Here is a 14959-nt window from a genome sequence, read left to right on the forward strand (position 1 = left end):
CTCATGGTGGACATTCTGAGCTGTGGGTGCAATAATAGTATGCATTCTCTCCGTTCTCGAGGAATGATGCTGTACCTGGTGCCGATTTCTGTCGTGTGAACTCCATGTTATCCCGGGATGTTTCTTCCGGCACTGGGGATGAAAAGCGCCCTGTCTTGCTACTCAGATATCTCGTCCAGCGTGTTGCGCACGCCGTGGTGGAGCCGCCTCTTCAAGCTCGTGTACATGAAGAGTGCGCGAAGTCTCTTCACCGCTTTTATTATCAATGTGTTGATTTTGTCCAGCTACGAAATCTACCAGTTGAGCAGTACCGTGACATAGCTGACGCGACACACCACAAAAGAATACACCAACTCGATGAGGTTCTCCTCGGGTAGTCCTTGCTGTCTGTTGGCAACCCTTCTTATCGACCTGAGTGCGTTGTCCGTTTTCTCGGTGAGCTTAAGTATCGTCTGGTTATTTGAGCCATTCCATCTAATAATCACACATAGAACGTGGAGAGTGTCCACCCTGGTGATAACACCACCTTTAGGTGTCCCGAGACTGATGTAGACATCCTCTACAGGCCTCCAACTTTTCGGTTTGGGGCCCTGCGCTTGGGGCTGTACCATATCTGCTATTATTTAAGCAGCAATCATTGAAGTCAGGTTGATTTTCGGTAGTCTTCTGTGACCTCGATGGCATCTCGAGGCGTAGTGCCTATAGAAAATTGGCTCAAATGGCTCGACGAAAGGTTCTTCAAAAGAACCAATCATTTGAGATAAGATCGTTTCAGAAATCTCATGTCCAGTATCTTCAAGTTGGTTCGTTATTGTACCCAGTAAATAATGCAGACTCAATTTAGTCGTTATACCAAATAGTAAGCGGAATGGTTGGTGCTCTATAATAAATGCACGCTCACATAAAGACATCATTGCTGCCGAAATTGCCTTGGCGTAAGTGGAAGCTCAAGCGAACATAAATGTGTAAGCAGTAGCAAAAATAAAGCAGACAGTTAAAAGTAAGGATAAAACTGAAAGCTTATTTTTGGTGCACTCTACAAACGACATACTGCATTCACGAGACTGAAAAAAAACAGTTAAAAGCCGTAGCTGATGTACGATATGCAAGAGAAGGACAAGTGATAAAGCGTTCGTACAAACAATCATATCATCTAAACAACACTTTGAACAGAAATAGCAGCAAGAAAGCGACATGGTCAGACAAGTTATGGTCTCATCGGCAAACACTTCTATTATATACAGTATCGGTGCCGGCGTCGCTAAGCTGGAGAGCGGAATCGGAATTTATACAGTCATCCCCACACGCAGTGTGGTAAGCGGTGCTTGCAAGTGGCAAAGGTTAAGTGTCATGGGTCTCACACAACTGAAAAAGACAAAAATCGAGGAAAACAAAAGGCACCTGGGCGACGACGCGAATGTAGTGTCAAGACTGCGCGAACTCTGTCATGTTGCTATGCTCTACCAAAAGTGAAGCGCACAACTCATCGCCGAGATGCCCTCACTAGTGGAGTCAGGCGGAAAGACCAAACTTTGTCACTGCCACGTAGTTTTTTTTTTCGTGGCTCAGTGGCAACAGCACCAGCCTGAGAAATGGAGCTCAGTCAGCGGTGAGTGTTTTGCCCGATAGCGTTGCAATCGCACTATGTTCTATCATAAGATACACGATACACGATCGAATGTAACGAAAATGAAGATACGGATAATCGTCTTGCGAGACATATCGTGATACAGATAAATCATACCCAAAGAGTATCTAAACTACATGTGTGTTCGATACTACCCGGCCCTGGTCTCATTCCCCCTGTTCCTATATAGGCTAACGTATTGCGCTGCGTGTGCGAAAAAGCCGTTTGTTAACAGCGCGACGGGTGCAGTCTACGAAATACGGTTGACTAGACGTGAAGTTTATGGCAGTCAAACAAGTGCATATTTCATCGACTGTTAAAACATGCCTTTTCGATGAAAATGAAAACATGAAAATATTGGCCATTAAATTCAGAGCTCATCGAAAAGTTCTAGACAGTCCAAATTGTACTGGCGAGCATTTACCGGAACTTTTTTTAGTTTATTTCAAAGAAAGGAGTCCTGCCTCGTATTTGTTGAAACAAAGGAAATCTTTGTTGACTTCAAAGTCAAAGTAATAAAAGTCGGCAGCGCAGTTTTCTTGGACGAAGCTGGAAATCCTTTATGCAATTTTTGTGCGCTGTTTGTGCGATTGAGGTGCAAATGTAGTGGGGAACACTGTACGACTCATAACATGATACCCTCGCACGTTTCTAAACGTTGAGAATGATGGGCACGCTGTGAAACCCTTCAGTACTAGATGGAAGACGATCTGTATCTGTATATGTCCTACCATACATATGCAAATCAGGCCAGTAGCCAGCTAGGAAAGTTCTTTAAGCTCTCCCCCCTCATTCCACCCTAAATTTTTTTTTCGGAAGGAGGTGTTTTACACCAAATAAGTAATGAAAATAGGTGTTACGTTTATTATACAATGGCTTCATGAAGTGTTCCCCTCTCCCTTCCCATGAAAGAAAATTCTCGCTACCACCCTTGCTTATAGAAATAGTTATACGAGGTCGTACACACATCCTTCAAATGCCGCGAACGGTGGGCCTATTGAAGATACAGTGCACCCCGCCGCGGTGGTCTAGTGGCCAAGGTAGTCGTCTGCTATCGCTCAGGTCGCGGGATCAAATCCCTGCTGCGTTGGCTGCATTTTCGATGGAGGCGACAATACTGTCGCCCGCGTGCTCAGATTTGTATGCACGTAAAGAACCCTAGGTGGTCGAAATTTCCAGAGCCCTTCACTACGGCATCTCTCATATACATATTTTGGTTTTGGGACGTTAAACGTCCCATATCAATCAATCAATTATTCAAAGATACAGTGCGTTATAAACCAGCACGTGATTAGAAAACAAGCAGACGCACCGATCCCGAAACACTGATGAAGCCGACACAGAGGTGTGTGGTTTAGAGCGCAATATATCATAAAAGTTTGTACACTTGAGGATATTCAGGCGCGGTTTGCCGTCCTACTGCGAAGTTGTGAAGAGAATGTTGTCCTTACGAAGGCAGCCAAAGTAAGTAACCACAGAAACACATATTAATTTGTTACATAAATAAATAAATATACATACATGAAAATTTAAATAAATAAATAAATAAATAAATAAATAAATAAATAAAGACAACGCCTGTGTGCCCCGCGTTGCCCGTTAAATTTAAAAATTTGACTTCTCTAATTTTCTTGCTGTCGAATTGCCGTCACATACAGAGAATGCAGAACTTTTATTGTCTGACGCGTGTGTTGGCTTTAGTCATCGGTTTCGCTGAACAAAAAACTGAGCGTACACAAGAGCACTCGGCCGAAATAACATAGTAGTGGAGAGCTACATTCAAACATGCCGCACTCTTATCCGAGAAGCTTGAACGCTGTGTGGAGACCAATCCAGGCTATCTTCATATCGGGAACGGTGTCCATGCCACACAACTGAAAAGAGAAGTTTTCAATGTTAGGGCTCGTCTAAACTACTCTTTTCCATGCATATGAACATAACATTGTAAGAAGAAATTGTTCGGCAATACGAACTAGCTCTATGTAACCTTCTACAGATGAGGGAAATAAACGCGTAGCATCCGTCAGGAGAGGCCTTAAAATTAAGGACACTCTGCGTATTCCAAAGCGTGTCCTGCACAAGTTAGTGACAATTAGAAGGAATATGTTAACCCTTCTTTTCATTTCTTACTATTTCGCAGTTCTTTTTTGGCACAATATCTCAACAGTTACAGAGAGAGAGAGAGAGAGAGAGAGATACGACTAAAGAGGAAAAGCAAGGAGGTGTAAGGGGGAGAGGTGATAGCTGTGACGCCACCACTGTTGCAATGTACCGGTGTGCTGTCACGTGATTACTGAGAATGTCAGGGGAACAGGCCGCAGCAGAAACCATTTCAGGCCATGGATGGACGTACGCCAGTATGACACATAAACATTTTCACCTTGAAATTGTGTACAGTTTACAGGTATTGATGGTATTGACAAGCGCTTTTATTGCTTTCTTCTGGTGTTTGAGCATTACCCAGCAAGGACTGTTATCAACACTCAGCACAGACCACGCCCCATTATTTTCAAGAAGTTTCACGGCTTTTTCAGATCATCTAGTTAAAATTACATGCTGGACGCGAATGGTCAAGTTTATCAATCAACTTTTATTCACTCAAAACGCAATGTACATTATAAGGATATAAATTAAGAGGTCCCGTAGTATAAACTGAAATGGGACGTCCTATGCAGTATAAACATGAATATTACAATAGCAACGATAGTAGCAATAATAATAACATTACAAAACTATAAATGAGAAACAGATAGAACCAAATGACGATGCTATCAGCTATGTATCATCGATCGGTAATATAAACTATAATTACAAATAACGTAAAACATAGAAAAGACAGTTTGAAGTGAAAATGAGACACATTGGGTATGAAGAAGAATGAATGTCACATAATAAAACCTTTCAATTTGTGGCAAAATTTATGGGTTTTTCTGACTTTTATTAGCAATGGTAGTAGATTCTACAATAATATGGCCGCAAACTGAACTGTCTGTTAGCCATGATTGACTCGCTCTTTGGGCAGAGTGAAGCTGTTATGCTAAGCGAAACTAGCTTGGTTATTATAAAGTAAATATAAGAAGTAATCAAGGATAATGAGCTTTGTTCATCAATTCGTATGAAACGAAAAGTGGCGAGAACATATTTTACATGAGTGGCAACATCGAGAGTGTTATTGTCTTGTCGCAACTGTTTAGCATTGTAGGTGGGTGGACTTGATGTGAATATTTCGATTGCCCAATTCTGAATGATTAGTAGCGCTTTTAAAGGGGTGCTGACACAAAACTTTTCATTTATCGTTGTTTTCTTTTTTGCGTTAAATCATAGACCACGCAGCCGAGAGCGTAGAAAACGTACCTGTAGGCATGAGTGCACCCAGAAACAATTATGACAGCATGCGTTTGAAAGCCAGTCTTGGTTCCTACTGTACGCTGGCGTTACAACATGATATTAGCGGCGCCACCCAAAGGCACATTTATATATGTGTACATGCAAGTTTTCGCAACGTATCCTCGTCAGCATGTCACTTTCTTCATCCTCTGCTTCGTCTGCTGCGCGCCGCACGTGCAGCAACTGTCGCGTGTCGCGTGTCCCAATTTACAACTGGGCTCACTTTAGTGCTAGACACATGACGCGAATTCGAATGCGATTTGCCGTACGGCTGCTTGTACCAACAGCCACATTCACGCGGGAGCGTGACAACCTGGATCTTAGCTGGAAACGGCTATTTAGGCAGCAAGTTTCCCATTCTCGGCTGTCAATGCTATTTTAGGCTGGGAAGAAGCCCGTTACAGTCTGGAAACGGTATTTCCACGCTGGAAATGAAAATTATTCCCGACTGGAAAGCCATTTCTAGCTGGAAAATAACCTCCAGACGAAGGCTGGAAAACATTTAGTTATAATGACGTTCCAGTCGGAAAACATTTCCATTTCCAGCTCGAAGTTGGAGTCCAAGTTTGGAAGTTATATTTCAAGCTGGTATTTTTTTTTAGGTCCCCCAACTTCATTCCAGATTTTTGCTGCCTATAGTTCCACGTGTTACAAATTGAATTTCGATATTTTACTTTTTCTTCCTAGATGCAATGAAAAGTGACCTTTCGGTAAACAGGCTGTGCTTTGAGGACGGGTCAGACTATCGATCCGACACATGCATGAGCGTCGGCAGGGGGGTACAAAAGGGGCACTTGCTCCCCTCAATACGCATCAGCATTTTCCCTCCACCCAACCTTCACGAGTGCTCTTCCCTTTTCCAGCAGTGGTGCAACACGGGTTTGCGCCGCTCCTGACACAACATCCTGCAAATAACCATGATCATATGGCTCACCAGACAAATTTTACCACTGTGATTTTTAGGCGTCCCGTACGACTAAGAATTCCCCGGAAAATGAATATATATATATATATATATATATATATATATATATATATATATATATATATATATATATGTTTGTGTGTGTGTGTGTGTTTGGGGGGGCTACTATTATTTGAAAAGGCTTTGGAAATTGTGGCAACTGTCCCTGGCGCTTGATGAAAACACATGTCATCGAGCGACCGTGCAACTGCAATGTACTTTCAACCAGATGCTTGCTCAGCTGCTCATTGAGCCGCAGCGCCTACAGCTGGTGTTTAAACATTACCAGTTTCTTCCTTGTGAAAAGAAGCATTACTTTTAAATTCGCCATTGACTGCAACGATCTAATTTCTTTAGGATTATCTAGCTTCATATTTCTGATACCGCAGCTGCAAATCACGAAAAACGACGTGCTGCCGCCATTTTCGTTGACATCTCAGTAGCACTGTATGTAGCACTATTCTATAACTTCTGAGTACTTTCTAAGGTTATTTCTAAACAATAACCTACTCACTATTATTCATAACACTTAAAGCAAGTAATATTCTTTTTAAAGGTAACATCCTCAACGACGGCGGTCCTGTAGACCGAAGAAATCATTATAAGCCACCACCGTTTCGTGCAATATATGGTGGCTAGTCGTATAGAGCAAGTTGCACTTACGTGCGCTCGGTGTACGATAGTCTAGTGATTTTCCTTGAAAAATATCCATGTGTCAGCTGTATAAAATAGTTCGGTTTTACCGCTGCAAAATGTTACGAATGATGACAGCAAGTTCGAGTGTTTTTTTTTTTTTTACTGCTGTACGACGTACGATGGGTTGGACTGAGCACCTAACGCCAAGCAGAACCTTGATGTGTGCTGATCGAGGGGCATGGATCATACCAATTGTGATTGTTCTATTTGGGGGTAAATCTTTCACCTATAATACTTCAAGTATATGCACACACTTGTCCTGAATATTTGTACGCAAAGTTATTATACGCAAAATACATTACCAGCCGGTTTGGGCAAGAAGACTTTGTCAACAATATCAATGTGCCGTTAAACCTTGTGCGAATGGCGCGCATGGGTTCTTGCAGATAACGCCAGCAAACAGTTATGTGCAGGTGAATATGATCATTAGGAGTTCAACCGGAGTAGTTTAAAATCGATAAAAAGTAATCAATGCATAGTATCTGCCGTGTAAACCACATTACTCATCATATCTTACCTAAAAATAGCTTTGCTTCGCACACCAGTTATTTCGGGTGTGTGAAAAAGGTGTGTTTTACTGCTCTGCAAAGCTGTATTGATGCTGTTCATGCGGGTTGGTAAAGTTATACTTTTGCTGGAATAGCGTTTTATATTTAGTTGTAGTTTTAATGTGCGCTCACTATGCAAGATATATTTTTCAGGTGGTGTACAAAGATGTAAGCAACTCCTTCCACATCTCAAGATATGCTCCAGCACCATCTACAAGCTTTCAAATAAATGTTAAGTATCACCGTTTTCTCTGGGTGTGTTCAGTGATCTGGATGAGCAGGTTCTGTAAGAACTATGCTAATACGTTGCGATAGCAGTGAGGTGAAAATCTGTACATTTTTTCAAAGATTGCAACAGGCCGTTTTCTACTAAAAATATTTCCATTCCCAGCTGCAATATGAAACCTGGAAAATTTTCCAGACTGAAAAATTTTCTATTCTTAGCTGGGAATATTTTCAGTCACAGCTATGTTATGAAACCTAGAAAGTTTTCCAGGCCTGAAATTTTTCTATTCTGAACAGGCATTGATTCCATATTCAGCTCGAAATATTTCCATTCCGAGCTGAATTATAAAACCTGAAATTTTTTTCAGGCTGAAAAGTTTTCTCAATTCCAAGCTAGAATTACCAGCCTGAAGAAATTTCCAGGTTCTTTAATCCAGCAGGTAATGGAAATCATTTTTGCCTGGGTTATTATTATCGACTCTGATAGCCCCTATCATCCTGATATTTTCCGGATATCACCGTTGACGGTTGCATAAAAAACATTGGATAAAGTGTTCACGATGTGAAATTCTTCATGATTGAATACAATGATGCTTGATGTGTGATATTTCTGCAAGGCAAGGTCTGTTAGTGAATTACCAATGAAATATCAATCCGTGATTGCAGATACATACAGCGCTCTATCTTTTTGTGTCCTTGTCATAGTGCACTATACCTTTATAAATGATGAACCCCTACCAACTAGCCCGGCAACATGTCATGATGGCAGGCCATTCCGCAGGAAAATAACAAGGCACCGGCCGTCTCGGCGAACCGGCCCGCTTCGTTCCCACCTTCGCTCTTTACATCGAGGCCATTGAGAAAACCAGTTGCAGGTGTAAAAGCGTCATATAAGTGTACAAACCTTTATCGTATCGGCAAAAAAAAAAATCGCCCAACGATGAGCTGACTTGGCCTTGCTAGGCGCCCCGCCATGGTGGTCTAGTGGCTAAGATACTCGGCTGCTGACCCGCAGGTCACGGGATCGAATCACGGCTGCAGCGGCTGCATTTTCGGGAGAAGCGAGAATGTTGTAGGACCGTGGCCTCAGATTTGGGTGCACGTTAAAGACGGTGGTCAACATTCCAGAAGCCCTCCACTCTCATAATCTCATAAGAAGTCTCTCATAATCATATGGTGGTTTTGGGGAAATCAAACCCCACATATCAATCAAATCAAATCATAGCCTTGCTAGGCCGACGCTCGTAGTCAAGAATGAATGTGGGCTGTGGCTTTGTTTGTCGTACGCGAAGGCGTAGCTTTACTGGCAGTGTATAGGCAACGAAGCATGGCTGTGTGAGGTTGTTTATTTTGGACCTGATATTGATTGATACGTGGGGTTCAACGTCCCACAACCACCAGATATGATTATAACAGACGCCGTAGTGGAGGGCTCCGGAAATTTCGACCACCTGGGGTTCTTTAACGTGCTCCCAAATCTGAGCACACAGGCCTACAGCATCTCCGCCTACAACGGAATTGCAGCCGCCGCAGCCGGGATTCGATCCCGCGAACTGCAGGTCAGCAGCCGAGTACCTAGCCACTACATCACCGCGGCGGGGCTATTTTGTGCCTAATTAAAAGGATACGATGTCTTTCGAGTGTGCAAGCTCAGGTGCAATATGTGGGTGGAGACCGAGCGATGAGGGCTCGTTCCTCCAAAGTGTCGCAAACCGTAGTACACGCCGTCGCAGGCTGAATCACGTCATGTGCCCAACTCTTTTTAAGGCGTGGGTTCTCCATCAACAATCTGCAGACGGTTGGTAACTACCTGTTGTACATGTATGAATCCGGAGCGAACGCAGTAAAATCCGCTTTGCCTCCGCCTCGGCCGCGGTGCATAAGGTCGACCCACTCTTGCCTCAGCGCCGGATCGCACTGAAATCAATTGAACTTGCACCTCTTGTCCGCAGTTTCACTGGCGCAAGCTAATTCAAAGGGAAAGTATTGTCGCCATGCTCAAAAATTTGGAAGGCAACGATTTCTTTGCCCTTTGATAAGCGTTCGCGTGCACCTACACTGTATTCCAGACTCCGCCTGCTCGCTTCACAAGTATGCTGGATGACAGTTACCGCATGCCCGCATGACGCGAGCAGACGATCGAGAGGGCAACGTGCCAGTGCCATTTTTGTATATTGGTACTTCACGTCATCACAACTTGCCAGAGTGCTGCGTGAAATCACCAGGATTAGTACTGTGGCCTGACGTCAACTCAGTGTCGATTTTTGTAGGTGCGCCGCGAAAACATTTGTTTTGAATGTCAAAATAAAATGGGAACATTTGCTGAGCGTTACACTTGTTGAGAGCGGCCTCTGTATACAGGATATTGTATGGCAGACTAAACTCGACCTCCTGCGAAAAAAGGTGTCAGTACCCCTTCAAGTGAGTAGTGTATACGTGCTACACGAGGAGATGTAATAATTAATGTGGAAGTGCACAAACGCGTAGTGAGTGCAATACCGGTCGTGAAAATTATGGACGTGCCTTCAGGAGGATGTGTGCCCAATTGGTTAACTCATATTTGAAACGTATTACATGGTTAAGAAATTTCAAGTTACAGTCGATATCCAGGCCTAAATATAGGCATTCTTCCCTCGCTGATAATGACTGGTTATTTGAGAAAATGAGCAGAATGCAGTGTGGTGATTTATTTTAATATGACGACAAAAGAAACTAAGTTTTAGGGGAATAATTGGTAAGTCTAATGAGTTTGAACGATCCTAAGCAATTATGAAGGTTACTGTTGAGCCGGGTTACTACTACTGATAGATGTTCACTAGACTTAGTAATTGTGGTGTCAAAACTATATACTATGAACTTAATAAAGGTAAGGCATTTTGGGAAGCGATTAGAATAAAGTGAAAACAGTAAAAGGCCCAAACGTAACCACTGTGGTACACCTAAATTAGTCTTTTAGGGTTTAGATTTAGCATTACATACACTACTTTTTAATAATTTGCAGCACAAGACAGGCTAAGAAGCAGAGAAGGGTAAGACAACACGAGCGCTCACCCTCAACTAAAGTTTATTAAAAAGAAAGGCACGAATATATACACAGGTCAACCACCTTCGACAGAGCAACTGGGCATGTGGAGCCGAGTCATTGAAGTGACCAAACTTTTTCAGGACACGTGGAGCACCCACGCGCGGTAAAAAAAAACAGAAAACCTATCTACAAAGAACAGGTCATAATAACAAAAACAGAAGTCTGAAGCATCCTAAGATAAGTGACAGTTTAGAAATTGCCCTTCTTTTTCGCTCTGCGTCTTCGTCTTTCTTGCACTATCAGTTATCGGAAAGTGAAGTATTACCAACTAGCCCAGATTTCTCTTCTTGTTACATAGACTAACCTGTCATGTAAGTAGTAACGTAGTAGTAGTGAAGGAGGACCAGGTATATAAATTTATTCAAGTTTTATATTGTGAATGTCGTCGTCATTAGTGTTAAATGCTCTGGAAAAGTCCACAAATACAGAACTTGCACATTTACTGCCATCGATGGCTTTCTTTAGTTGGTCAGCAATAGATATACGTGCTAAGTAAATAGAGTAGTTACATCTAAGCCTAAATTGGTCATGTGAAAGTTTAATAAATTTGTTTAGGTATTTTATAAATTGCATTAAATAATTTTTGCTGACCTTGCTGAAAAAAAGGGTAAAAGACAGACGATAGTGTGCGAAGAACTTCATTTAAAAATCCGGAAAATATCGTTCTATAATCAGATGCTAATAAGCAATGTGTTTCTTTTTTTAAACCGGTGTTTTTCACCCCGTTTGAGTCCACGAGGAAAGATTCCTGTTTTAAACATGAGGTACAATATGAGACAAGACAGATGGTACTGGTTTACAAATCAATTTAGCTGGCCAGGATGAATGTTATCCAGCCCAGTGCTAGTTACTTTAAATTATCAATTGCTGAGGCCGCCTCATAAGGAGTAGTTGAAAACATATAGAATGACTGAGGAAGACAGTTTGAGACGTGTATGTGTCGCAGTGCGTGCGAATAGCTGTCCGGAAAGAAAAAAAAAACACCAAAGACGTCTGCAATCGTCCGTGGCGTAAAATAGGTGTTACCACCGTGGGATATCTTCGCTGTGATATCAGCTACCTGTTTTTTATTACAAATGCACTTGAGCACCATCAATATGGCTGAATATGCCACATACATAAATGCCGACGCACTTCGGCGTTGATCAGATTATCTACGGCTCACCCTCTGTTCGACGCTATCAGTGCGCAGTGCGTATTGCTTGCTTTCTGTTTGATATTAGGTTTCAAGAAAAGCCGAATAAATTAAACGGCGTTTTTTAACACGCCAATCGGAAGTTTCCGTCTTGGACACGCCGACTGCCGACTTCGTCAGCGTCGCGATCCCATTAAAGTACGTTACTCTTATACGGCTGCATATACTTTCGGTGGTCGTTAGCAGTTTGCTTAGAAATTACTTTTCATACTTTCATGAAAATTTTCGGGAAGCCCCTGGGCTATTGGCCTTACACTGTTGGTGTTAGGCATTTCGCACATCAACCTGCAAAACAGGGCGTCAAGACGAATTCATTATTTCGTAAATACACTTCACTGGAAGAGTGTCACACACTCATTTCACAGCAGTGGTGAACGAAGACATAGCATGCTTCAGCTACCAGCATATATAGGCAGGTGGGTAAGTGTTTTATGTGTCCCACGAACAGCAAGAAAAAGCTGTGAAACGATCGAATGTGGCATCACTGTAAAGGAAAAGCATACATATATGGCTCGCTATTGAATGACAGTGTTGCCTATTACCAGAGGCGTTGCTTTAATAAACACGGTGATTGCTTTTTAGGTGCGTTCGCCCCGCTCAACTAAGTTTTGTTAAGCGCAAACTAGAGGTGCATCTTTATAGGCCACCAACTAAAAAGCCACCTTACCACAATTTTTTCGATGTATTTCTTCATCGTCAAGTTGTACTGCTCCAAATCGCCCTGTAGAAACGAGCATGATAAAGCGGGTTTGTCACATATTGCGCATATCAGATTTTGTGCACAGCAGAGATGGTCGAACCCACAGTGCATAATATCAAATAATTTTTGTACAGTCAACCTAAATCTTTTAATCGTGTATCGAAGCCAATTGTTTTTTGGTCAGTCATTGCTTTTTCGTAAAACTGAATACTTGGTATCCGGCGACTGCTCTGACATCACCGCGTTTCACTATGAAAGAATGATAATGATGAAAGTTTACTTGATTTTTCTAAGATTTGCCACAACAAAAATTATTTATTATAGCAACATGTTCTTACAACTAGTACGACCTGTAGATTACTCAGGTGAAATAGAAGAAATCCTACCCATCTCTCCCAGAGCCGGGGCTGAGCACAGGGAATTATTACCTGGAATGAGAGGCAATTTATTTTTATTGAGCATCACTACAGCAGATGTTCGATTCAAATGAATCTGTTGCAATCAGCGTCGTTACACATTATGGTGCAAGCAACGAAATTAACAGTCATACCAGATTCGCAGTTTTAACATATCGGCGAAAATAGTGGATGCATTCAGCCGATAGATTTTCGCTCCATTAGCGAGCAATGGCTTTCCCGACGCTCTCATGAAGCACAACGTGAACAGAAGTGAACTAATGCATTCCACCGCCGATCGTTTTTTTTTTTCATTAGAAAAAATGGCAATCACACTGAGGTGTGCGGTGATCGGTGGATGTCAGTGCAAACAATGCCCACGAAGCTCGCAGTCATCTATAGACTAGTCCAACCTGCTGAACCATCGAAGATCACTCTGCCGGAATTGAAGGCGCGTTTCCGCCTAATGAATCGCGTTGGCATGATCACGGTTCACTACAGGAGAAAGCACGCACAAGCTAGAGGTGGAGTGCACTACAGCGATATTCCCACCACCCTCCGCCTCCTTCTTAACGAAGCCTGATGGGCGCACAGAAAGAAATAGAGCGAGCGTGTTCTATATTCCCCTATTTTTGACACAATTCGTGAAGCCAACCATATATTGAATTTGCGTCATAGAGAAATAAACTCTCGATGGGTTCATCTATATGAGGAACCCTTGTTGTGGTTTTCCTCTCACCAGCTCTCATGTAGCCGGGCTCCCGCTCGGTGTTTTTTACGTGAACATAGTGCGTTTTGTGCGTTTCAACTGCGCTAGCGAAAATGAAAGCGTAAAGCAGGGTTGCAAACCGTACGGTAACTACCCTACTTGTAGGACATTTTCATAATAGGATAGCAACGTGGAGGTGTAGAGTAATTTCGGCATTTCCCTCGTCATTGATCCGCGCGAGATATTCGAAGGTTACATTCGTGGAGAGATCCGAATTGGAACGATCTTAACTATTACGTAAAAGATGAGCATCAAACATCGTTCGGCTACATTTTTCTTTCGGAATGACTTTTTTTCTTGTTTGTTTCTATCATCTTCCTTTTGTTTTTTGCGTGGAGGGGCTTTTAAATTTTGTGACGGTGGTCGGCTTCAGCTATTAGGTTGAAAGCTTACTACACCCCATCCTACACAAAAAATGATAGTCTGCATCAACGCAAGTATTGTAAAACAACATGATATAAGGCCTCCACCTAATGATGTCAGTGTGGCGTGTTATATGGCCAGATTTTTTTGTCATCATGAAGTCGTTGTGGCGTCATTGTGGCATTATATTGTGACATCAAATGATTTCGCCATTAGATGTCGTCCTCGCACTGTCAAAAGTGGGCTGATTCCGGAGGCATGCCACACGCGTAAACGTTGTAGAGTGTACATTGTCTGAACGTTATTTTTACACCGAACTCTTTCCAGGTTTAGGTTAGAAGATAGGGCAATGAAAAAAAGTTGTGTAAGGTAAAGTAGTGTAAATTTGACCTTAATACATAATACTTTTCAAAACTTCTTGCATGCAGACGACGATCGCGAAATCCTGATTAGCTTAGCGCTGAGCACTCACGTTGTCTCCACGTTTTATGGTGAAATGTACGGCAAGGAAGAGACAACAGTAATTAGTTGATTATTTGGGGTTGAACGTCCAAAAACCACCATATGATTATTATAAACGCCGTAGTAAAGGTCTCTGATAATTTCGACCACCTGGGGTTCTTTAACATGCACCCAAATTTGAGCACACGGGCCTACAACATTTCCGCCTGTATCGAAAATGCAGCTGCCGCAGCCGGGATTTGATCCCGAGACCTGCGGGTCAGCAGCCGAGTATTTTAGCCACTAGACCACCGCCGCGGGAGAGTACACAACAGTAGGCTGTATGGACGGTGAAGCCGAATAATTAGCAAATTTCTCTCCTTTCGACTCAAAGTGGTTTAGGGGGCTCCTTAACTTTCATGTCTTCTGCGGGTCTCGCTCACTCTTAGTATGTTTCCTAGAATATACTGACTAATCTGCCACCTCCGCACTCTACCACCGCAGCTCGGTGATGCATGCAGTGGTGGCGCTGTACGCTATCGGAGTTCCTTGAGCAGACGCCCC

General features: G+C 42.6%; 1 protein-coding gene across 2 annotated transcripts in view; it reads right to left on the reverse strand.

The window, feature by feature from the left end:
• Nucleotides 1–3280: 3280 nt before the first annotated feature.
• LOC142803523 (uncharacterized) overlaps nucleotides 3281–14959 on the reverse strand; it is a 63884-nt gene continuing 52205 nt past the window's right edge. For both annotated transcript variants that reach the window (XM_075888651.1, XM_075888649.1), the window contains 3 exons: nucleotides 12814–12855; nucleotides 12395–12448; nucleotides 3281–3501 (listed from right to left, as the gene is read on the reverse strand). In XM_075888651.1, coding sequence (XP_075744766.1) covers nucleotides 3424–3501; nucleotides 12395–12448; nucleotides 12814–12855 — 174 coding nt within the window. In that variant the 3' untranslated portion in view covers nucleotides 3281–3423. The remainder of the gene's footprint in view (nucleotides 3502–12394; nucleotides 12449–12813; nucleotides 12856–14959) is intronic.

Source organism: Rhipicephalus microplus, chromosome 3, assembly GCF_043290135.1.
Source record: "Rhipicephalus microplus isolate Deutch F79 chromosome 3, USDA_Rmic, whole genome shotgun sequence".
Taxonomy (NCBI): domain Eukaryota; kingdom Metazoa; phylum Arthropoda; class Arachnida; order Ixodida; family Ixodidae; genus Rhipicephalus; species Rhipicephalus microplus.